Genomic DNA, 22,808 nt, shown 5'->3' with positions numbered 1-22,808 from the left:
GTCTGAGGGTTAGGGAGGGGGTCCCCGGGGATGCCGGGCTCAGGCTCTATGGCAGGTGGAACAGCCACGGCAGCAGGAGGTGGATAATCTTCAACAGGGCCCCCACCCGGGAAGGAACTCGGTTGCCCCACGCCAACGAGGGATACCCCTGGTAACACAAGTCCCGGCTGCGTGGCATCGGCCGTCGCCTCAACAGGCTCGGCGGCCGTCAGTGGGGTGTCATCCGCAGCCGGGCAGGTCAAAGAGTCCAGGGGCTCCTCTAAGGCAGGAGCAGGAGTAGCAGTTAGGGGCACGGAAAATGGACAAAGGGGGGCTGGGGTGAGGTCGGCCAGATCGAGGCCCGCTGGCAGAGGGTCGTCCTCCCCCTGGGTAACCGGGGTCAGACCCAGGGCCTCGATCTCCTCATAGATAGAAGGGAGATCACCTCCCACCACCCCGGGGTCTTCCCCGCTAGCACCCGAGGCGACGCTTGCCTCAGACATCGCAGGGGGTATAGGTGGCAAGGGAGCAGGAGGGGCTTCAACAGGGGCCTCCGCGAGGAGGGACCGCGGAGAATGGATGGTGGTATCCTCCGGTGGTGCCACACCTTCCCCAGCCGTCAACGGTAGATGTAATGCACCCGCGGGCCAGGCGGAGGGCTCGGCAGCAGTGCCCCCCTTCCTAGTTTTCTGGGGGGCCTCCACACCGGATGGCAGGAGCGGAGCTCGAGCTTTCCGCTTGCCCCGCTTTCCCTGTGCTAGGGTCCAGCCCTCCATGGCATTGTCTGCGGGCTGGGTGACAGGGGTTGGGGGGGCAGAGATGACGGCTCGAGGACCTGAGGAGGTAACAATGGGGACGCAGGATGGGGGGCGGATTCCCCCTGGGGAGGGCCCTCTCCCGCGCCCGGCAACACCCCCACCGCACCCTCCTCTACAGGCCCCGCCACAATGCACGTAGCAGAGGCGGGGCTCTCCCGCTCGTCTGGGTATGCTGGGGGAGGTACCCCTTGGGCCCGAGCGGGAGCAATGGTGGTCCAAGAAGGAAGAGGGGCGGCTTCGGGTACCGGGCAACCAGGGATGCCAGCAATGGTGGGGCTGGCGCCCTGCCGGGGCTGGGGGGTCTCGGACACTCCTCCGTGCCGGGCCAAGGGGCAGTCCCTCCGGACGTGCCCTATCGCCCAGCAGAGGTAGCACCGGGCCTCCCCCGTGGAGTAGTGCACCTGGTAATGGGCCCCCTGATAGGGGACCAGGAAAGACCCCTCGAGCGCCTCTCCGCCACGTGCCGCCAGCGGCAGTTCCCGGCGGAACGAGAGGACGTGACGGAGGGCGGGGTCTTTGCAGTCCAGCGAGAGAGGGCTGACGATGGAAATTGGTTTCCCCAGGGTAGAAAGGGCGGGCAGCAGGATGACATTGGGGAGAAACGGAGGTGCGGACCACACGGACATCCAGATCCTCCAGCGGCTCCAGGGGGACGAACACGCCCCCCACCGCCAGGCCCTTCTCTACCGCCTCCTGGGTGGTGGCCACCGAGGCAAGGAAGAAGACAACCTTGCCATACATTTTGGAGGCCGCCACGATGGCCGTGCGCCCCACCACCCTCGCCAACGCCCACACGTAGGTCTCCACATGGGGCGAGGCGGGCACCAGGAGGCAACGGACACCATGCTTCCTAGTCAAGGTGGGGAAGGGGCCCAGGCCACTATAGATGGAAGCAGAGGAGGTGGATGGACGAGAGGGCGTACCAGCAGGTGGGGGGGCCGCCACCACCTGGGCATACGCCCTGGGGGCCGGGGGAGGGGCACCCACAGAGCTGGTGGAGGGAGCAGCGGGAAGGGATGCCGCGGCCGGTGGCGTGGCCGCGGCAGTGGGCGCAGCCCCTGCCATGGAGGGCCCAGTCTTCGTAGCGGGGCTCTTTCCTTTCTTTTTGCCCTGGCCTTTCCTGCCGGCTGGGGCGGCTCCCCCAGAATCGGAGGGGGCGAAGGACGTGGCAGCAGCGGAGGTCACCCCGTCGCCCGCCGCTGCCGCACACTACCATATTGCTTTCATGGCTAAATGCCAAGATTCCTGTACTATAAACAACCTTAATATCTACATTAACTTGATGTTAATTGGGTTCCAAATATTTGCCAGAACTTGTATAGATAAAGTAGCTGTTTTCTTTAGCTCTTGGCAAGATCACGTGAGACATACAGGAATCCTGCTGCAAGAGCAGATCCAATCCACTATTGTTCTAACTAAGTCTTACCTTTAGTTTGTAAAGAGGTTCAATCATGTTATTGAACATGACTTTGATAACCATTTTTGTTATACACTGGTATGACTTCTAACCCAATACTAGCTGTAGTGAGACAGACCCAAAGATGGGGAGCTCTTGGGATGCAGTCAGTGATGTTTGTGTCATCCCTTCCTGCATCAATTTTGCGTTGGGGGTATGACATTATTGATATAATCTGGGACCATATAGATCATTGTTGCAACCAAGGTCTGTAGTGGCACCCAAATCTTGTATAAAGGGGGTCAAATGGGGTGTCTAAGACAAGGTTATGGTTTACTGGTTATGATTATACTGTCTATATGTGTGTATCAGTTTTATAGTTGAAGTTATGAATATTGGCTCTATGCTGTCTGTATTGCAAATTTATGCTATGCTTCTGGGTGACATCCCAGACAAACTGGTGTTAGCTCTGCCTAGCCTGCTTGATGGCCCGTTAAGAACCATCAGCTATACAATGGACTCATTGAGAAAAGGCAAATATGCCTTCAGACTCAGCAAAGTATGCAGGGACTGGCCCATGTGACTCCAGACTCCATTTTGCTGTAATTTTCCACAGTAAGAACAAAGAGGTGTTCTTACACCTGGAAAAGACTATATAAGGCTGATGCCTCATCTCCATTTTGTCTTCAATCCTGCTTCTTATCTCTGGAGGCACTTTGCTACAACTGAAGCTCTGAACAAAGGACTGAGGACCCATCCCACCTGGGGATGTTCCAGAGACTTGATTTGAACCTGCAGTTTATTCTATTGCTGCTGCAAGCCTGAACCAAGAACTTTGCCATTACTGTATGTAATTGATTCCATTTAACCAATTCTAGCTCTCATCTCTACCTTTTTTCTTTTCTAAATAAACCTTTAGATTTTAGATTCTAAAGGATTGGCAACAGCATGATTTGTGGGCAAGATCTGATTTGTATATTGACCTGGGTCTGGAGCTTGGTCCTATGGGATCAGGAGAACCTTTCTTCTTTTTCTGGGGTATTGGTTTTCATAACCATTTGTCCCCATAACGAGTGGCAGTGGTGCTGATACTGGGAAACTGGAGTGTCTGAGGGAATTGCTTGTGAGACTTGTGGTTAGCCAGTGGGGTGAGACCGAAGTCCTCTTAGTCTGGCTGGTTTGGTTTGCCTTAGAGGTGGAAAAACCCCAGCCTTGGGCTGTGATTGCCCTGTTTTTAGCAATTTGTCCTGAATTGGCACTCTCAGTTGGGTCCCGCCAAAACCGCATCATCACAGGGGGGGGGGACACACATGGACCAGGGGTCAGGCTCCACGCCACACCCCCTGTGTCCCCACAGACACAGTCTAGACCCCCACCCCTAGAGCACAGTTTGAAAATTACTCAGTCCTGAATGGCCCCCTCCACAGTGGTCTCCAGAGTCCTGTGCGCTCCCCCAGCAGCCGATGGTCTACTTAGTCCTCTTCCTCCTCCAGGCTCCAGCAGCTCCCCAGGACAAATGCAACTGCAGCAGCAGCTCCAGCAACCTTGACATCCAGGCAGGAAGGACCCCTCACAGGTGGTAGCAATGGTGGTGAAGACAGGATCCTGACTTCTCCCTCCAGAGGTGGTGGGGAGGGGGGGCTGGCCGGCAAGGCCCCACGCTCAGCAGCAGTGGCAGCAACAGCAGTCCAAAGAGGGAACACTCCAGTCAGCAGCAGCAGTCCAGGAAAGGAAGGGAAAAGGAGCTCCAGCCAGCAGGGCAGCCAGAGGCCACTAAGCACACTCTGTAGAGGGATGGCTACCCACTTTTGCCGAGAAGGGCTTAACACAGTCCTGGCAGAGGGCTGCAGCTCTAAAAACACTGGCTGATTGGGGGAAGTGGCTGCAGCTGGGCCACGCCCCAATCAGGCTTCAGCTGGCCTGTATAAAGAGGCTGGGAGCCAGGCGCTCAGTAGTCTCTCTTTGCCTTCAGAGGGAGAAGGGTCTGGCTGTAGCAAGCTTGAGATGGAGTACCTGGGTGGAGCAGGGCTGGGGGGCTCCAGCCTGGAAAGCCCCAGGCTGTGGCCTAGTAGAAGGCCAAGGGGGTACTGGGGGTTGCAAAGGGCAGCCCAGGGCTAGGTCAAGGCAGCAGGTCCAAACCCTCCTTGCCTGTGATGAGTGGCCTATACTGCAGTCAGCCCCAAGGAGTGGGGGCTAGTTGGTGACTGGCAGTGGCCTTATTCTGAGGTGAGGGAGGGATAGTGGGTGGGGGTTCCCCAGGGAGGGGAGACCCTAGTACTGAGGGGTGTACTGCCAGGGGGCAGCACCCCAGATACAAAGGTACTGGGGTCTGGGAGGGACATGGGGGCCATTGGCCTGCAGAGGGTGCTCTGGAGGCTGGATTGTGCTAATTCCCAGAAGTCACCAGCAGGAGGTGCCACAGGGGTGAGTCTGCTCCTCTACAGCATGACTATTTGAAGATGACACTTACTCTTTGTTGGAATATTTCATTTTCATTTCCTTGCTAGAGCTGTGCCTATCTGATGTTACTTCATTTTTGCTCACCATTTGATGTCACAGTAACATCACTTTTTGTCCTTTTTAGTATTGTAGTTCCATTTCTCATTATGTTTTCCATGTTAGTCACTTGGGTCTAACAGTCCATTAGCTAATAGGATTTATAAGTCAGCTTTTTGAAACAAGGGGGTAGTTTAGCAAGTCTTCAGTATTATGTTTAATAAAAAATAATATGGTGGATGCAGCTAAAATTCCCTTTCCAGTTCCAATTAAGTTAAAGTGATTAGGAAAAAAAATGGGGGGGGGGAATCCAGCTCCCCAAGTTCTTTTTAGTGTTTGTTTATCTAGAAATATTTCAGTCTCAATTACTGTACCTAATGCACTCCTTGTTTCTCATTACGATAATCAGGGAGGGAGGCAACGCTACTAGACAAACAAATTTACATTAAGGTAGTCATAGAAAGTGTTTACATCATTCACAACTGACCTGACATAACTCATCCATAATGGCTTGCTTGATCTACTTCAAGAAGTTTTATATAAGTATTTCTAAAACTGATTGATGATTCTCCTCCTCCTGTGTTGATAGCCTATAGCTTGACAGAAAATAGGAAGGGCTAAGCAAAGAAACTACAGAGCATTAAAAACATGTGTAATCTTATAGTAAATAACCTTTCATATGCTATACAAGGTGTAACCTTTTGTTGGTTTGCTGGTATGATATAGAGACAGTAAAGGTTTTCAACAGACATCCCTTCTCTAACAACAATATTAGACTCTTATGCTTTAGAAAGTGGATTGGAGGTCTGTTTTCATACAATGAAATATTGAGCGCACCAACTGTTCTGCCCTTGGTATTTCATGTTTGCTCTGCCCGGCACTGTTGGTATTTCATGTTAATAATTTTATAATTAAAGGTATGCCCACCCTCAGTCGTTGCAGGGCTAAAAAACAAAAAGTGGTTTAGCATTCCTCTCTTCACCCTGGTCCACTCTGGGCGGTGGGGGACATAGTTGCAGGTCACAATATGGGGAACACTTTAGAGTTCTCTACAATTTACATTCCCATAGACCAGACTGTGGTGTCATGTAGACAAGTGCTGAGATTTCTTCACTCTCATTTTTGTGTTGTGGATGCAGGGCCATCCTTAGGATTTATGGAGCCCTACGCAGTATTATTAAACCAGTGCCCTTATGCCTGATGTCAGCCTGGGCTCATAGCCCGGTGCGGGGGTGGATGAGGCATCAAAGGACAGCGAGATGCCCAGCCCACCTCAGGGTGGCGGGGAGTCAGTTCCCTGCAGAGACCCCGGTACTCTCTCCCTTACGCAGAATGGACATGCAGAAGGTACCTAATTAAAAGCACTAAACTTGGGAATAAAAAATGTCAGTCACAGGTTTTTTGATATGCCCTGAAATTTGTCAGACATTTATTTGCAAAAACTTTGTAGTAAGGGTGAGTCAGCTGTCTTCCTGAATACAACATTAAATATTATGGAATACATGATGCAGCTCTTCTCTGCTTTACATTTTCTTAATCAGTATTTCTAAACTGATTTTATATTTTAAATGTACTCTTAAGCCTTCATAAAGTAATCATTCCAGATTATTATATATTCAACTCCATAAAGACATTATTTTAAATTAATCAGTCACAGAGGTTTAGTGTGTTCATAAGAATGTTTATTGCTTTTAGAAAAAGGGAACACTAATTTACTTTGTGTGATCTCCCTAACAATAGACATGTTTATGAAATTTCACCAACTTTAAAAAATAAGTTTCCAAAGATTTTAGCCATAACGAAGGATTTGATATTTTACTAAGGTACTGATTTTGCTGGAGGGTTCTCTTAAAACTACTTCATCAGATAGTCAGAAGGAAGGAAAGGGAAACTTTGTCCAGCTATCTGAAAGGAAAGGGGTGTTGTCCCTTTAAGGGCTCTCTTCAACTGGGTGTGTGGGTGTGGGGGCGGGGGGGGTTGGTGAAGGGAAAAAGGGATGGACAGGGAGGACTTTGAAAGCAAGGGGTTTTTTTTTACTATAGTAATTAAAATTAAAATGTGTATTTTAGATAAGGGTGGCCTTTTGAAGGGTTTATTTAAAAAACTATGTCTGAAGATCCAAACATTTAAGGCTAAAGATGATTGTGCATCTAAAAATCTATGCAAGGATTTTTTAGAGATGTGATTTTTATAATCTTCACCAACTCACTAATGAAATATTTTGAAAGCAAATTTTAAACTAAGGTCCTGTAGATTAACATGTTCTGAGTAAATATTACAGTAATGCACAACTGTTTTTGTTAGTAAATTCAGAAACTGACAGTATATACCTGGGGGTTGGCAAATGCCTGTTAAATGGCTTCATTACCCTTTGAAAGGCTCTTTATCAGTTTCAGTGTTGTGCTAATAGGTCTGGCAGGCTGGAGGCTTTTTCACTTTTAACTTACTAGATCCCCTCCAGAATAAGAGTGACCAGGCTGCAGCAGCCAGCTGTGGGAGCCTGCAGGAAGGGTCAGAATAGGGATAGGAAAGCTGGAGGGGTGGAGGGGGAGGGGGAGACACTCAGACCCAGTGGTGCCCCAAATTTTCAGGTGCCCTACGCAGCTGCGTATTTTGTGTATGCCTAAAGACGGCCCTGTGTGGCTGCTTTGATGGTAGGTCTGAATTGGGGCCTGTTCTGTATCTAAAATCAGTTGGGAACATGATTCTCTCTCTACCTGCATTTTTCTACTTTTTCTAGTCGTGTTCATAAACAGGGCTAGTGTTCATTCTGCATTTTCTTTTAACATCCCAGAAGCTCCCATTTTTTGGTTAGTATAACACTGCAGTACTCAGTGGTGCAGTAAGGTTTCCTTGAAGCCCTTGTGTTTTAACATCAAGCAGACTCATTGTGCACCTCTGTGTCTTCAAAAGCCCCAAATGGTACATGCTGTCAGTATTTAAAGATTCTCTACATGATAAAACAAATAAGAAATACCCTTTTATAGACCCTATCCTGCAAATCTTCTGCATAAGGAAGTACCATTGAGTACAATAGGAGTTGAATCCAAAGGTTTTGCAGAATCTGCATACATTTTAAAGATGAAGTTTACTTTGGTTTCCTTTTGTGGTAAGAGGATAACTGAGAAAACTCTCTCACATTAATAAGTCAATCATAATGTCTCTTCTCATCACATACTCCATCCATAGGTGCCGACTCCATGGGTGCTCTGTGTCTGGAGCACCCAAAGGGAAAAATTGGTGGGTGCTCTGCACCCACTGGCAGCTCCCTGCCCCACCCATCCGCCCCAGCTCGCCTCCTCCTTTGCCTCCGCCTCCTCCCCTGAGCGCGCCTTCCCCGCTTCTCCCCATAGCTCTCAGCGCTTGCCACCGCAAAACAGCTGTTTCGTGGCGTCAAGCGCTGAGAGGGAGGCGGGAGGAGGAGGAATACGGTGCGCTCAGGGAAGAAGCGGGGCCAGGACAGGGATTTGGGGAAGAGGTCCAATAGGGGCAGGGAGGGGGCAGAGTTAGGGCAGGAACTTTGGGGAAGGGGTTGGAATGGGGGTGGGGCAGGGACGGGAGGAGGCAGGGCAGGCGTGGAGTTGGGGTGGGGCCGGGGGCAAGGAGGGGGGCCGAGCACCCACCAGCACTGGGAAAAGTTGGCGCCTATGGGGGTGGGGAAAGTTGAAGCCTAGTCACAAAATGCTGACTGCTAAATTCAGATGACAGCACTTAAGCAATGAGTATATCAGCTGTATAGCTCCCTTTGCTCCAAGAATGTCCCCTACCAATAATAATGGACCTAACATGGGCAATACCTTGTTGAGAATTGGCCCTTCATTAATCCATGCTGTAGGAATCTAAAATTGATTGCATGGGGTAGAAGGCCAATAGTTAATTATTTTCACATTCCTGAGTCACCCAAAATTGAAAAGGAAATATTATACATTATTACATATTAGAAGCAAGAGGAAGACCAAGGATAGGATAGGCCCATTACTCCGTTAGGAGGGGAAAACAGTAACAAAAAATGTGGAAATGGCAGTAGTGCTAAATGACTTTCTGTTTCGGTTTTCACCAAAAAGGTTAGTAACGATGGGACATCTAACACAGTGAATGCCAGTGAAAATGAAGTAGGATCAGAGGCTAAAATAGGGAGAGAAAAAGTTAAAAATTACTGAGACAAGTTAGATGTCTTCAAGTCACAAGGCCCTGATGAAATACACCCTAGAATACTCAAGGAGCTGACTGAGGAGATATCAGAGACATTCGCGATTATCTTTGAAAAGTCGTGGAAGATGGAAGAGATTCTAGAGGACTGGAAAAGGGCAAATATAGTGCAATCTATAAATAAAGAAATAAGGACAGCCCGGGGAATTACAGACCAGTCCACTTAACTTCAGTATCCAGAAAGATGATAGAGCAAATAATTAAGCAATCAATTTGCAAACACCTAGAAGATAAAGGGTGATATGTACCAGTCAGCATGGATTTGTCAAGGACAAATTGTGTCAAACCAACTAAATAGATTTCTTTGACAGGTGTGACAGACCCAGACCAGTGGGGTACAGGAGTCTGGTAGAGGGCAAATATACTGGTCACTGGATGAGTAGTTTTCTGTTCCCTGAGTGACCAGAGAAGGGGCTGCACTAGAGTAATCTGGAACCTGCTAGAACCAGTTAAGGCAGGCAGGCTAATTAGGACACCTGGAGCTAATTAAGAAGCTGCTAGAATCAATTAAGGCAGGCTAATCAGGGCACCTGGGTTTCAAAAGGAGCTCACTTCAGTTTGTGGTGCGAGTGTGAGGAGCTGGGAGCAAGAGGTGCAAGGAGCTGACAGTGACAGTGTGTGCTGCTGGAGGACTAAGGAGCACAAGCGTTATCAGACACCAGGAGGAAGGTCCTGTGGTGAGAATAAGGAAGGTGTTTGGAGGAGGCCATGGGGAAGTAGCCCAGGGAGTTGTAGCTGTCATGCAGCTGTTACAGGAGGCACTATAGACAGCTGCATTCCACAGGGCCCTGGGCTGGAACCCGGAGTAGAGGGCGGGCCCGGGTTCCCCCCAAACCTCCCAATTGACCTGGACTGTGGGTTCTTCCACAGGGGAAGGTCTCTGGCCTGTTCCCCAATCCACATGGTGAATCTCTGAAGCAAGAAAATCCGCCAATAAGCACAGGACCCACCAAGATAGAGGAGGAACTTTGTCACACAGGGTAAGAAGTCTTGTGGATAGGGGGTAAGCGGTAGATGTGGTATACCTTGACTTTAGTGTTTTGATACTGTCTTGCATGACCTAGATGGAGCTACTATAAGGTGGGTGCATAACTGGTTGCAAAATTGTTCCCAGAGAGTAATCATCAGTGGTTCACAGTGAAGCTGGAAGGGCATAATGAGTGGGGTCCTGCAGTGATCAGTTCTGAGTCTGGTTCTGTTCAATAGCTTCATCAATGATTTAGATAATGGCATAGAGAGTACACTTATAAAGTTTGCGGATGATACCAAGCTGGGAGGGGTTGCAAGTGCTTTGGAGGAGAGGATTATAATTCAAAATTATCTGGACAAACTGGAGAAATGGTCTGAAATAGGATGAAATTCAATAAGGACAAGGGAGTTCTCCAGGTGAAGGAGGAGCAATACAGCACCTTTTTGGGGTAAGTGACTGTCTGTAGCGTGTGTTTGTTTGTGTTTGGGGATTACTTGCTGTGTGCTGAGCTTGTGTTTGTCAGTCTGTGTCAAGGCTGTATCCCCACTTTGAACTTTAGGGTACAAGTGTGGGGGCCTGCATGAGGACTTCTAAGCTTAACTACCAGCTTAGTTCTGGTCCGCTGCCACCATTCCCTTCCCTGGGAAGCTTTTAGAAACTTCTCACCAACTCCTGGTGAATACAGATCCAAACCCCCTTGGATCTTAAAACAAGGAGAAATCAATCAGGTTCTTAAAAAGAAGGCTTTTAATTAAAGAAAAAGGTAAAATCATCTCTGTAAAATCAGTATGGAAAATAACTTTACAGGGTAATCAGACTTAAAGAGCTCAGAGGACCCCCCTCTGTCTTAGGTTCAAAGTACAGCAAACAAAGATAAACACTCTAGTAAAAGGTACATTTACAAGTTGAGAAAACAAAGTAAAACTAAGACGCCTTGCCTGCCTTTTTACTTACAAGTTTGAAATATGAGAGACTTGTTTAGAAAGATGGGGAGAACCTGGATTGATGTCTGGTCCCTCTCAGTCCCAAGAGCGAACAACCCCTTAAACAAAAGCCTCCCCCCCCGCCCCCCAAGATTTGAAAGTATCTTGTCCCCTTATTGGTCCTTTGGGTCAGGTGTCAGCCAGGTTACCCGAGCTTCTTAACCCTTTACAGGTAAAAGGATTTAGGAGTCTCTGGCCAGGAGGGATTTTATAGTACTATACACAGGAGAGCTGTTACCCTTCCCTTTATAGTTATGACAGTCTGTTTGTTTGTTTGGCTGTTTGAAGGACCGTGTGCTGTGGCTGGCAGTTGGAAGCTGTGAGCTTCAAAGGAAGGTTTGAAAGCTAGAAGCCTCTGGTAAGTGGCTGAGCCTTAATCAGTGGGCAGGGCATTCATACAGGCCAGGGCTTTATAAAGCAGCGCACAAGCGACCAGGGAGCTTTTGCAAACAGGGGCTGTTAACAGGGAGTTTCGCAAGGGAGTTTGGAAGGGGAGTGGGAAGGGGGCGAGGGTCCCTTGCTGGTTCTATCTGTTGTCCCTTTATTCCCCTTAAAACCTATAAACCAACTACATTCAAAACTTCTTGCTTAAACAACCCTTTCAGCGGACAGGGGGCTGCAGACAGGAGTTTGACAGAGGGAGGCTTACGATGGTTAGGAAGACCCACAACACCTGTGCCAGTACTGCTTCTGTCTCCTCCACCTGCGCCTGTAGCCAGACAGTGCGCCTGAGCATGGATGCTTCTACCCAGATCCTGGTGTGGTTTTGCAGAGACTGTAACTTGCAATTTCCCCTTACTCATATCCAGGCTGGGGGGACCATCCAATGTGAAAGGTGCCTGCTGGTGGAATCTCTCAGGCAGCAGGTGGGAGAGCTACAGGAGGAGGTGGCTAGGTTGAGGAGCATCCGAATCCACGAGCAATTCCTGGACAGTGTCCATGTGGAGACAGCTGAGGTAGCTGTCCCAGTACACAGGACTGCTGATACACCACTGGTGGAGGAGGAGATGGCTCAGGGTGGACACTGGCAGCTGGTTACTTCTGGCAGAAGACAGTGCCCCACCCCTGCTCCGAACCCTCCCGCCATGGTAATAGGTAACTGTTATGCTCTTCTTGATACAGGAAAGAAGGAATCACCCCCTACAGTAAAGGAGAAGAAGCCTCGTACCCCTAAGGCTGGGAGGTCTGCTGCCACCACTGCGAATAGGAAACGTAGGGTAGTGGTGGTCGGAGACTCTCTACTGAGGGGGACAGAGGCGCCCATCTGTCGCCCTGACATTTCATCTTGGGATGTATGCTGCCTGCTGGGAGCCCGTATCCGAAATGTTACGGAGGCATTGTCGAGGATTATCCAGCCCTCTGACTACTACCCCATGCTACTCATCCATGTGGGCACAAATGATACTGCGTGGTGTGACACTGAGCGGATCAAGAGTGACTACAGGGCTCTGGGAGTACGGGTGAAGGAGTTTGGAGTGCAGGTGGTATTCTCTTCGATTCTTCCTGTCAAAGGTAGGGGCCCGGGCAGAGACAGGTGCATCATGGAGGTGAATGCCTGGTTGCGAAGATGGTGTTGCCAGGAGGGCTTTGGCTTCCTAGACCACGGGATGCTATTCAAGGAAGGACTGCTAGGCAGAGATGGCGTTCACCTTTCGAGGAGGGGAAAGACCCTATTTGGACACAGACTGGCTAACCTAGTGAGGAGGGCTTTAAACTAGGTTTGACGGGGACAGGTGAGCAAAGCCCACAGGTAAGTGGGGAACATGGAGACCTGGGAGATGGGTCAGAAACGAGAGGGAGCGTGGGCTATATTGGCAGAGAGAAAGGAGGGTCAGGACAAAACTGGGAGGAAAGATCAAACCAGTATCTTAGATGCCTATATACAAATGCGAGAAGTATGGGTAATAAGCAGGAAGAACTGGAAGTGCTAATAAATACAACTATGACATTGTTGGCATCACTGAAACTTGGTGGGATAATACACATGATTGGAATGTTGGTGTGGATGGGTACAGCTTGCTCAGGAAGGATAGACGGGGAAAAAGGGAGGAGGTGTTGCCTTATATATTAAAAATGTACACACTTGGACTGAGGTAGAGATGACATAGGAGACGGAAGTGTTGAGAGTCTCTGGGTTAGGCTAAAAGGGGTAAAAAACAAGGGTGATGTCATGCTAGGAGTCTACTACAGGCCACCTAACCAGGTGGAAGAGGTGGATGAGGCTTTTTTTAAACAACTAACAAAATCATCCAAAGCCCAAGATTTAGTGGTGATGGGGGACTTCAACTATCCGGATATATGTTGGGAAAATAACACAGCGGGGCACAGACTATCCAACAAATTCTTGGACTGCATTGCAGACAACTTTTTATTTCAGAAGGTTGAAAAAGCTACTAGGGGGGAAGCTGTTCTAGACTTGATTTTAACAAATAGGGAGGAACTCATTGAGAATTTGAAAGTAGAAGGCAGCTTGGGTGAAAGTGATCATAAAATCATAGAGTTTGCAATTCTAAGGAAGGGTAGAATGGAGAACAGCAAAATAGAGACCATGGATTTCAGGAAGGCGGATTTTGGTAAGCTCAGAGAGCTGATAGGTAAGGTCCCATGGGAATAAAGACTGAGGGGGAAAACAACTGAGGAGAGTTGGCAGTTTTTCAAAGGGACACTATTAAGGGCCCAAAAGCAAGCTATTCCGTTGGTTAGGAAAGATAGAAAATGTGGCAAAAGACCACCTTGGCTTAACCACGAGATCTTGCATGATCTAAAAAATAAAAAGGAGTCATATAAAAAATGATAACTAGGACAGATTACAAAGGATGAATATAGGCAAACAACACAGGAATGCAGGGGCAAGATTAGAAAGGCAAAGGCACAAAATGAGCTCAAACTAGCTACAAGAATAAAGGGAAACAAGAAGACCTTTTATCAATACATCTGAAGCAAGAGGAAGACCAAAGACAGGGTAGGCCCACTGCTTAGTGAAGAGGGAGAAACAGTAACAGGCAACTTGGAAATGGCAGAGATGCTTAATGACTCCTTTGTTTCGGTCTTCACGGAGAAGTCTGAAGGAATGCCTAACATAGTGAATGCTAATGGGAAGGGGGTAGGTTTAGCAGATAAAATAAAAAAAGAACAAGTTAAAAATCACTTAGAAAAGTTAGATGCCTGCAAGTCACCAGGGCCTGATGAAATGCATCCTAGAATACTCAAGGAGCTAATAGAGGAGGTATCTGAGCCTCTAGCTATTATCTGTGGAAAATCATGGGAGACGGGAGAGATTCCAGAAGACTGGAAAAGGGCAAATATAGTGCCCATCTATAAAAAGGGGAATAAACTAACTGGTCTGTAGTTTCCTGAGTTGTTTTTAACTTCTGTGCCAGGGAAGATAATGGAGCAAGTAATTAAGGAAATAATCTCCAAACACTTGGAAGGTGGTAAGGTGATAGGGAATAGCCAGCATGGATTTGTAAAGAACAAATCATGTCAAACCAATCTGATAGCTTTCTTTGATAGGATAACGAGCCTTGTGGATAAGGGAGAAGCGGTGGATGTGGTATACCTAGACTTGAGTAAGGCATTTGATACAGTCTCGCATGATACTCTTACCAATAAACTAGGTAAATATAATTTAGATGGGGCTACTATAAGATGGGTGCATAACTGGCTGGATAACCGTACTCAGAGAGTAGTTATTAATGGTTCCCAATCCTGCTGGAAAGGTATAACAAGTGGGGTTCCGCAGGGGTCTGTTCTGGGACCGGCTCTGTTCAATATCTTCATTAACGACTTAGATATTGGCATAGAAAGTACACTTATTATGTTTGTGGATGATACCAAACTGGGAGGGATTGCAACTGCTTTGGAGGACAGGGTCATAATTCAAAATGATCTGGACAAATTGGAGAAATGGTCTGAGGTAAACAGGATGAAGTTTAACAAAGACAAATGCAAAGTGCTCCACTTAAGAAGAAAAAATCAGTTTCACACATACAGAATGGGAAGAGACTGTCTAGGAAGGAGTACGGCAGAAAGGGATCTAGGGGTTATAGTGGATCACAAGCTAAATATGAGTCAACAGTGTGCTGTTGCAAAAAAAGCAAACATGATTCTGGGGTGTGTTATAAGCAAGACACGAGAAGTCATTCTTCCGCTCTACTCTGCTCTGGTTAGGCCTCAGCTGGAGTATTGTGTCCAGTTCTGGGCACCGCATTTCAAGAAAGATGTGAAGAAATTGGAAAGGATCCAGAGAAGAGCAACAAGAATGATTAAAGGTCTTGAGAACATGACCTATGAAGGAAGGCTGAAAGAATTGGGTTTGTTTAGTTTGGAAAAGAGAACTGAGAGGGGACATGATAGCAGTTTTCAGGTATCTAAAAGGGTGTCATAAGGAGGAGGGAGAAAACTTGTTCACCTTAGCCTCTAAGGATAGAACAAGAAGCAATGGGCTTAAACTGCATCAAGGGACGTCTAGGGTGGACATTAGGAAAAAGTTCCTAACTGTCAGGGTGGTTAAACACTGGAATAAATTGCCTAGGGAGGTTGTGGAATCTCCACCTCTGGAGATATTTAAGAGTAGGTTAGATAAATGGCTATCAGGGATGGTCTAGACAGTATTTGGTCCTGCCATGCGGGCAGGGGACTGGACTCGATGACCTCTCGAGGTCCTTTCCAGTCCTTGAATCTATAAGTGCAAAGTACTCCACTTAGGAAGGAACAATTGTACACATACAAAATCGGAAACTGCTGCCTCAGAAGGAGTACTGTGGAAAGAGATGATGGGGGTCATAGTGAATTGCAAGCTAAATAGGAGCCAACAGTGTAACACTGGTGCAAAAAAAGCAAACATAATTCTGGGTTGTACTAGTAGGAGTGTTGTAAGCAAGACACGAGAAGTAACTCTTCCGCTCTACTCCATGCTGATTAGGAACTGGAGTCTTGTATCCAGGAAAGTATTCTTTTCAGGAAAGATGTGGACAAATTGGAGAAAGTCCAGAGAAGAGCAACAAAAATGATTAAAGGTCTAGAAAATATGACTTATGAGGGAAGATTGAAAAAACTGGGTTTGTTTAATCTGGAGAAGAAAAGAATGGGCGGGGGGAGGGACATAACAGTTTTCAAGTACATAAAAGGTTGTTACAAGAAGGGAGGAAAATTGTTCTCCTTAACCTCAGGATAGGACAAGAAGAAATGGGCTTAAATTGCACAAGGGCAATTTAGGTTGGACATTAGGAAAAACTTCCTGTCAGGTAGTTAAGCACTAGAATAAATTGCCTGGGGAGGTTGTGGAGTCTCCCTCAGCGGAGATTTTTAAGAGCAGGTTAGACAAACACCTGTCAGGGATGGTCTAGATAATACTTAGTCCTGTCATGAGTGCAGGGGACTGGACTAAATGACCTCTGGAGGTCCCTTCCATTCCTATGATTCTATGATTATTATGTACCAGGGGAATTGAGGTGTGTGTGGTGGCACTATGTTAAGGATGAAATTTATTGATAAGATATTGGATTGGATTGTAACTCCAGTGGATGAAGTGGAGTTCTTGAATTCAAGTCAGAAAACTTGTCCATTTTCTTTTTAGCAATGAAATATATACTTTTAAAAAAAATATTGAATCTTGGATGTCTGAAGAGAAAAATGTGTTGTCTGAAAAGGAACTGATGAAGTCTCTGTGCTTATCAAAAGTAATTTTTAAAATGAAGGAAACTAAATGTATCAATCCTTGATCTTTCTGGTCTTGTTTAACTTAGCCAGCAGCACTTACTGTCTAGAAATCTCATCACTTTGGAGGTGTTTTAATAGTCAAGTGGTTAGATAGCGCTGCTAGGGTAGACCCTGGAAACTTCAAGAAACAGACACAAGACACTTAGACATTTTGGGAAAGGAACTTAATGTCACTTGGAAAAGTCTCACTGAAATATCACATCAATGGGAAAAAATTCCAAGTGCTGTACTTCCAAAGCAGATGGAAACTTTGGCAGATAGATTGGAGTGACAATAGGAAACAGCAAATTAGAAGAGTAGGAGACAAAGGTTCAGTGGAGGTATCCCGGATCCACCATTTCTGGGCATCAGTGCTTCAGGGAGAGGAGTGGAGAGAGACTTTGATAAAGCAGATTTACAAATAATAAACCTTGTCCTTATAGCAACTAGATACTAAAGAAAGATATGAGGGTTCTTGTGTAAAATTCATATTATTTTGTTCTAGGTCATTTTGTGAGACAGAAACTTAATTTTTTTCCACAAAAGAGATATTTTCACAGGGAAATCTGAGAGGTTAGCAATGTTCCAATTTCCATGCCAACTGATTTTACAGTCTGAAATAAATTTTGAATGTCCAGAAATGTTCGTGTTTTGCTTAGAAAATAGATTCTGGTTTTGATTAGGTGGAAAAGCCAGAATTCCGGTTATTTTGGAGGGTTTTTGTTTAAGAAATCAGACCATTTGAAATAAAAAAATCTTGGTTTCCCCACCCCTTAAGGTTTCCACATTCCTCCACTGGAAATTGCCCAGATCAATTTCTCAGGCTAAATTTCTAAAATGCCTAGCACATGGTGTTGGCCCTTATCATGAAATTATAGAAATTGTTTGGATGAAATTACATCAGTTAGTAAAAATGTTAGGATGCTGCCAGTAGGGAAGAGAAATACCCTGATTTGTAAACTAAGTAATAACAAGAAGTTCAAGATGGTGTAAGGAGGGCTCATGTTATATTTTCTATTAGTATATGTCCACACACAAAAGATCTAATAGAATGTATAGATTCTCCAACTTTGTTACTTTACTCAGCAATGAGAATCAACCTCTACCTTATTCACCAGGTGTTAATGATCTTGTGCTCCTGGTTTGCTATATCACCCTCTGCACTATTATAAAGCTGTCCTCTTATCCATATAGCCAAACCTTTGTTCTGTGGATGTTTATTCTGAGTACAGAGGCCAGCCACTTCCCCATGCAATCTCTGTTCTCCTGCATTACCTCCAGGTATAGGTTCATAGAATCATAGAATATCCAGGTTGGAAGGGACCTCAGGAGGTCATCTAGTCCAACCCCCTGCTCAAAGCAGGACCAATCCCCAGACAGATTTTTGCCTTGGATCTCTAAAGGGTCCCCTCAAGGATTGAGCCCACAACCCTGGGTTTAGCAGGCCAATGCTCAAACCACTGAGCTATCCCCCTTCCCATTGAACTTTGGAAGATATGAGCATACACAGAAACCATCTTTGGCATCCATCACTAGACACACAAGGGAACTGAGCTCTTGCAAGCTAAGAAAGGTGGGTTCTTCAGCCCACCCATTCCCAGTGGATGGGTTTTTTATCTGCTGAAAATATTTAACATGAACCTATAAATATTCAAGGCAACATTTGAGAGAAATTCAGATAGTGCTTTTGATTTCTGGAAGTGGTTGGTAAGATAAGGTAGTTTTGATAAAGCCGAGGTCAGTATATATGACGCACCAAAAGGACACTGAAAAACGGTGCTGCATGTCATATAAAGTCAATATTAGGGAGACATTTAAAAAAAAAAAAAAGCTGAGTGAAGGTGAGGAAGGGCCTACTGCTATGTTGTGTAATGCTCACAAAATCCAAAAGCTAAGAACAATAAGGAAGTTTCTCTTTTTCTTAGCATCTCCAATCATCTCCATCTCAGTCTAGTAGGTCATTGAACTACTGGAGTCTATACATGGCAGTTCATGGGGTGGAAAGCATGATGTCGCCTCCTTTCAGTTCAGTTCCACTGGGCCTGGGTTATGAACAGTTTCAACATCTTAATTTTAACTGTAACATTTTGGGGAAGTGTAACACTAACCAGAGATCTTGTGAGATTTAATAGCAAAGCTCACATTATACAGTGGTCAAACTGTGCATCTTTATCATCCCAAATATGCATTCCCTGCATACCTCAAATTGCCATTGACTTTAATAGGAACATGTACAAGGCAGGACCTTATAATGGGAGGAGCCTCACACCCCAATCTCTCACTGTCTATTCCAGGCATAATATACCAAATGCTTACTGATATGAATGGCAGGAAGGACAGATAGCCTTGTGACTGCAGGACTGATAAACAGGAGATCTACGTTCAATTTCATTTTCCGCCACTGACTTCCTTGGCAAGCCATTAATCTCTGAGCTTCAGTTTCCCCATCCAAAAAGTATTGCTATCTCACTGGAGAGCCGAGGCTAAATTAACCCCATCAAATGAGCCGTGTATAGACTCCTGTAGTCCAATGACCTACTAGAAAAATTTTAATTGGTTCCTGTTATTATTTACTATTTTTATATGGTAAAGACTATGGACCTCCGAGAGGGATGAGGGCTCCATTGTACTAACAAATAACACAGAGAGGCCTTGCCCCAGAGAGCGCAGTCTGACAATATACACCAGATGACTAAATAGACAAACAGGGAAGTACAAAGTAGCCGTAGAGGCAAGTTATTTTACATTATTAATCACAATAGTCTATCTAGTCTAAGATACTTACAGGACCCACATTACCACAGTAGCTGATTGCTTCACAAACTTTAATGTATTTATCTTCACAACACCTCTGAGATGGAATCTGGGGGTGCTGTGCTGACCAGAGAGAGGTTGTCACCATGGGTCTACAACCCTGGGTACCTTACAATGCTTTACTACTTAGATCCCATCTTGGGATGCTCACAACCAGCCTACAAGCGTGCAGGTCACACCCAGAAGTGTCTGTGCACTAGGCAACCCTAACTCAGCAGCTCTGATCGCAGCACCCTATCTACTACACCACAGCCCCACTCAGACTCCCAGCAGCCTTGGTTACAACCAGAAAGATGACCGCAACACACTCCTGGTCCTGAATTTTCCCAAATTAGTGTGTTCTCTATTATCCAGACCTCTCCTGGAGAGTTCAGAGAAATAAAAAGGTCCATTTCTTCCTCTAAAGACCCAAAAGCATATCACAGCCTAGTAACTTTAAAGGGAAGGGTGTACTTACTCCAGTTAACACACCATGGAGTTGGTTTATAATAAAAATAGAACAAATTTTATTAACAATAGGACATAGGTTAAGTGATGCCGACTAAAAGGAATAAAGTTAGAAATGGTTACCAGCAAATCAAAGTGAAAACATGCTTCTAAAAGTCTAAACCTTAATCTAGCAAGTTACAGGCTTTGTTCAAGATGGTTTCTCATTCTTCTTCCCAGCCATGGCTGACATTCCTTCAGTCAGGACCTTCCACAAAAGTACAAGGTGCTGGCTTTCCTTGTCTTCTTAGGCTGAAATATCTTTACCAAAGCAGGTTTCTCATCTATATTCAGTTCCAAAGACTTCACCCCCTCCCCACCCTTGGATGAAGGACCCATCTCCCTTAGCTTGCAAGAGCTCGGTTCCCTTGTGTGTCTAGTGATGGATGCCAAAGAAGCCTTCTGTCTATGCTCATACCTTCCAAAGTTCAATGACTTTGTTTCAAGAGGCAGGATGACCTCATGTTGTTCTTTGCTTCCTATGGGCTTCCCAGCCCCTGTATGTAACTGGAGTTTCCATTGTTTTGATTCCAGCATGCTTAATTTACACAGGAGACAGGTAAATAGTTGCCTCTTCTCCTGTATGGGAGGGAAACTGTTTCTCCCTGTTTGCCTGCAGAATTTAAAACATAACATCATTAAGTATCCATATGTCCTCAGATAGTGGTAATACACGCATTTCATAATGATATTATCGCTAGTGTGTCATTAGCTTTCAGAAAAGACCTTGGTCTATACACTCTTATAATACAGTAATATTGTATACAAGCCATTGATGCAATTGCTTATTACTTGAGGTTCAACCGCCTATGTTTATACACCAGTAAACTTTTAAAATGGATTCTTCTGAAGGTTACCCCCCAAAGTGAAGTTTGTTCAAGTTGTGAGGAAAGCAACATGGAGGTACATGCTCTTTCTTCCCTCCATTGTGTTTGCTGAAATGCAAATTGTTCTGTTTCCTGCCATCTCCTCCCTCTGCTGTCTTGCTGTGAACTCCCCTGACATACCTGGTTTACACACACTTTAATCATAATTCCAGCATATATTCATGACTCTTAATACACATTGCATACATACATCACACAAGAATGTTAATGATCAGGATTAATTAGTTTTCAAATGATATCTCACAAGACATACTTTGTTCAAAGGTTATTCCATCAGTGTGTAAATACTGCAGTGCTTAGCGTCACAACCTCTGTGAGGTAGCGAAGTGTTATTCACTGCTCTACAGCCAAAATGCTTCTGAAATAAATGTAGTCAAACTTTACTAATTCTGGGTCACTGAGAACAAAAATGATGCTTAAAATTGTTGATTGGCTCTAGTTTTCAAGATATGCTATTGGGTCAGTATATACGACCGTTGACTTGGGAATGGCGGAGGATAAGTGAGTTATAAAGGGAAGGGATCTCAATTTAAACCAGAAATGACTAAAATACATCTTTGACTAGATCTATGAATAAATCTATGACTGCGTTTGGACAGTACTTGCTTTTTAGGCAAAACAATGAATGATGCAATCTGAAGCTGGTATTGCGTCATACATGATATGAATTGCATCATGTTATTCCTAGAAGTCATGGATGATGCAATCATAACGAAGCTAACATCACTCTGCTGAACAAATTGCCCTATATCAGCTCTAGAAATCCTAGTGTCGTGCTCTCTTATTTGTCAGTGTTTGATTTTTGCAAAGGAACACATTTCTGTTTAGACAAAGTGAGCAGAGATGCCTCGTACTTGTGTGAACAGTGCAGATAACTTCTCCTATGTTTGTGGTGAAGTGACTTTAGCATCACAAAAGTGCAGTATAACCACTATGGTTAAGAAAGCCTATCACCTTTATTTTGGCTGCAAAATTGGAGATCAGGACAAGAGGTGGGCCCCACACATCTGCTGCAAGACTTGTGCAACAAATCTTCGCCAGTGGTTGAACAGGAAAAGGAAATCTATGCCTTTTGCAGTGCCAATGATTTGGAGAGAGCCAACAGATCATACCAGCAATTGTTACTTCTGCATGGTGCCTCCAGTTGGGAAAGGTGTGTCAAAGAAGAAAAAGTGGACTGTGCATTATCCAAACATTCCATCAGCTATATGCCCAGGACCCCACGGAGAAGGACTGCTGGTTCCTGATGCACCAGAATCATTCTCACTTGAGTCAGATGAGGAAGAGAATGAAACTTCTGGTCCTGAACCATCAATGTCACAGGACCCACATTTTCTCCCATCCTCCTCCTCTGAACCACACCTCATAGCACAAGGTGAACTGAATGACCTTGTCAGGGATTTGGAACTACCCAAGAGTAAGGCAGAGCTGTTGGGCTCCAGACTACAGCAGTGGAATATCCTGGCAGGTGATGTTAGGGTTTCCATGTTCCGTGACCGTCAAAAGGATCTTGTCCCATTCTTCTTCATGGAAGGTGATCTTGTAGCCTGCAACAACATCGATGGTGTGATGGCAGCCCTCAACATCGTTCACGATCCAGATGAGTGGAGACTGTTCATTGATTCATTGAAGATGAGTCTTAAAGCTGTTTTACTGCATAATGGCAATGTTTTGCCATCAATTCCAGTTGGTCATGCAGTCCATATGAAGGAAACCTATGACAACATGAAACAACTTTTGAGGTGCATAAACTATGACCAACATCAGTGGCAGCTTTGTGGCGATTTGAAGGTTGTTGCTCTCTTGCTTGGTCTGCAGACTGGATACACAAAGTACTGCTGTTTCCTCTGTGAATGGGATAGTCGTGCAAGATATTCCCACTACATCAAGAAAGTTTGGCCACTCCGACAGTCATTGGAGCCTGGGAGGAAAAGTGTTCAGCATCCACCACTTGTTGAATCAAGGAAGATTTTGTTACCACCCTTACACACCAAGCTGGGTCTGATGAAGAACTTTGTCAAGGCCATTGACAAAACACAAGCAGCTTTCAAGTACTTCCGTGGAAAATTT

At 45.7% G+C, this 22,808-nt stretch overlaps 1 protein-coding gene across 1 annotated transcript in view; it reads left to right on the top strand.

The window, feature by feature from the left end:
• The first annotated feature begins 1,554 nt into the window (after positions 1 to 1,554).
• Positions 1,555 to 22,808, top strand: part of LOC135873817 (ATP-dependent translocase ABCB1-like) — a 108,614-nt gene continuing 87,360 nt past the window's right edge. The window contains 1 exon segment of the mRNA XM_065398431.1: positions 1,555 to 1,592. Coding sequence (XP_065254503.1) covers positions 1,555 to 1,592 — 38 coding nt within the window.

This window comes from Emys orbicularis, chromosome 2 (genome assembly GCF_028017835.1).
Source record: "Emys orbicularis isolate rEmyOrb1 chromosome 2, rEmyOrb1.hap1, whole genome shotgun sequence".
In the NCBI taxonomy this organism is placed as follows: Eukaryota; Metazoa; Chordata; order Testudines; family Emydidae; genus Emys; species Emys orbicularis.
Note: the sequence above shows the minus strand (reverse complement) of the source record. Positions and strands in the feature narration are given on the sequence as shown.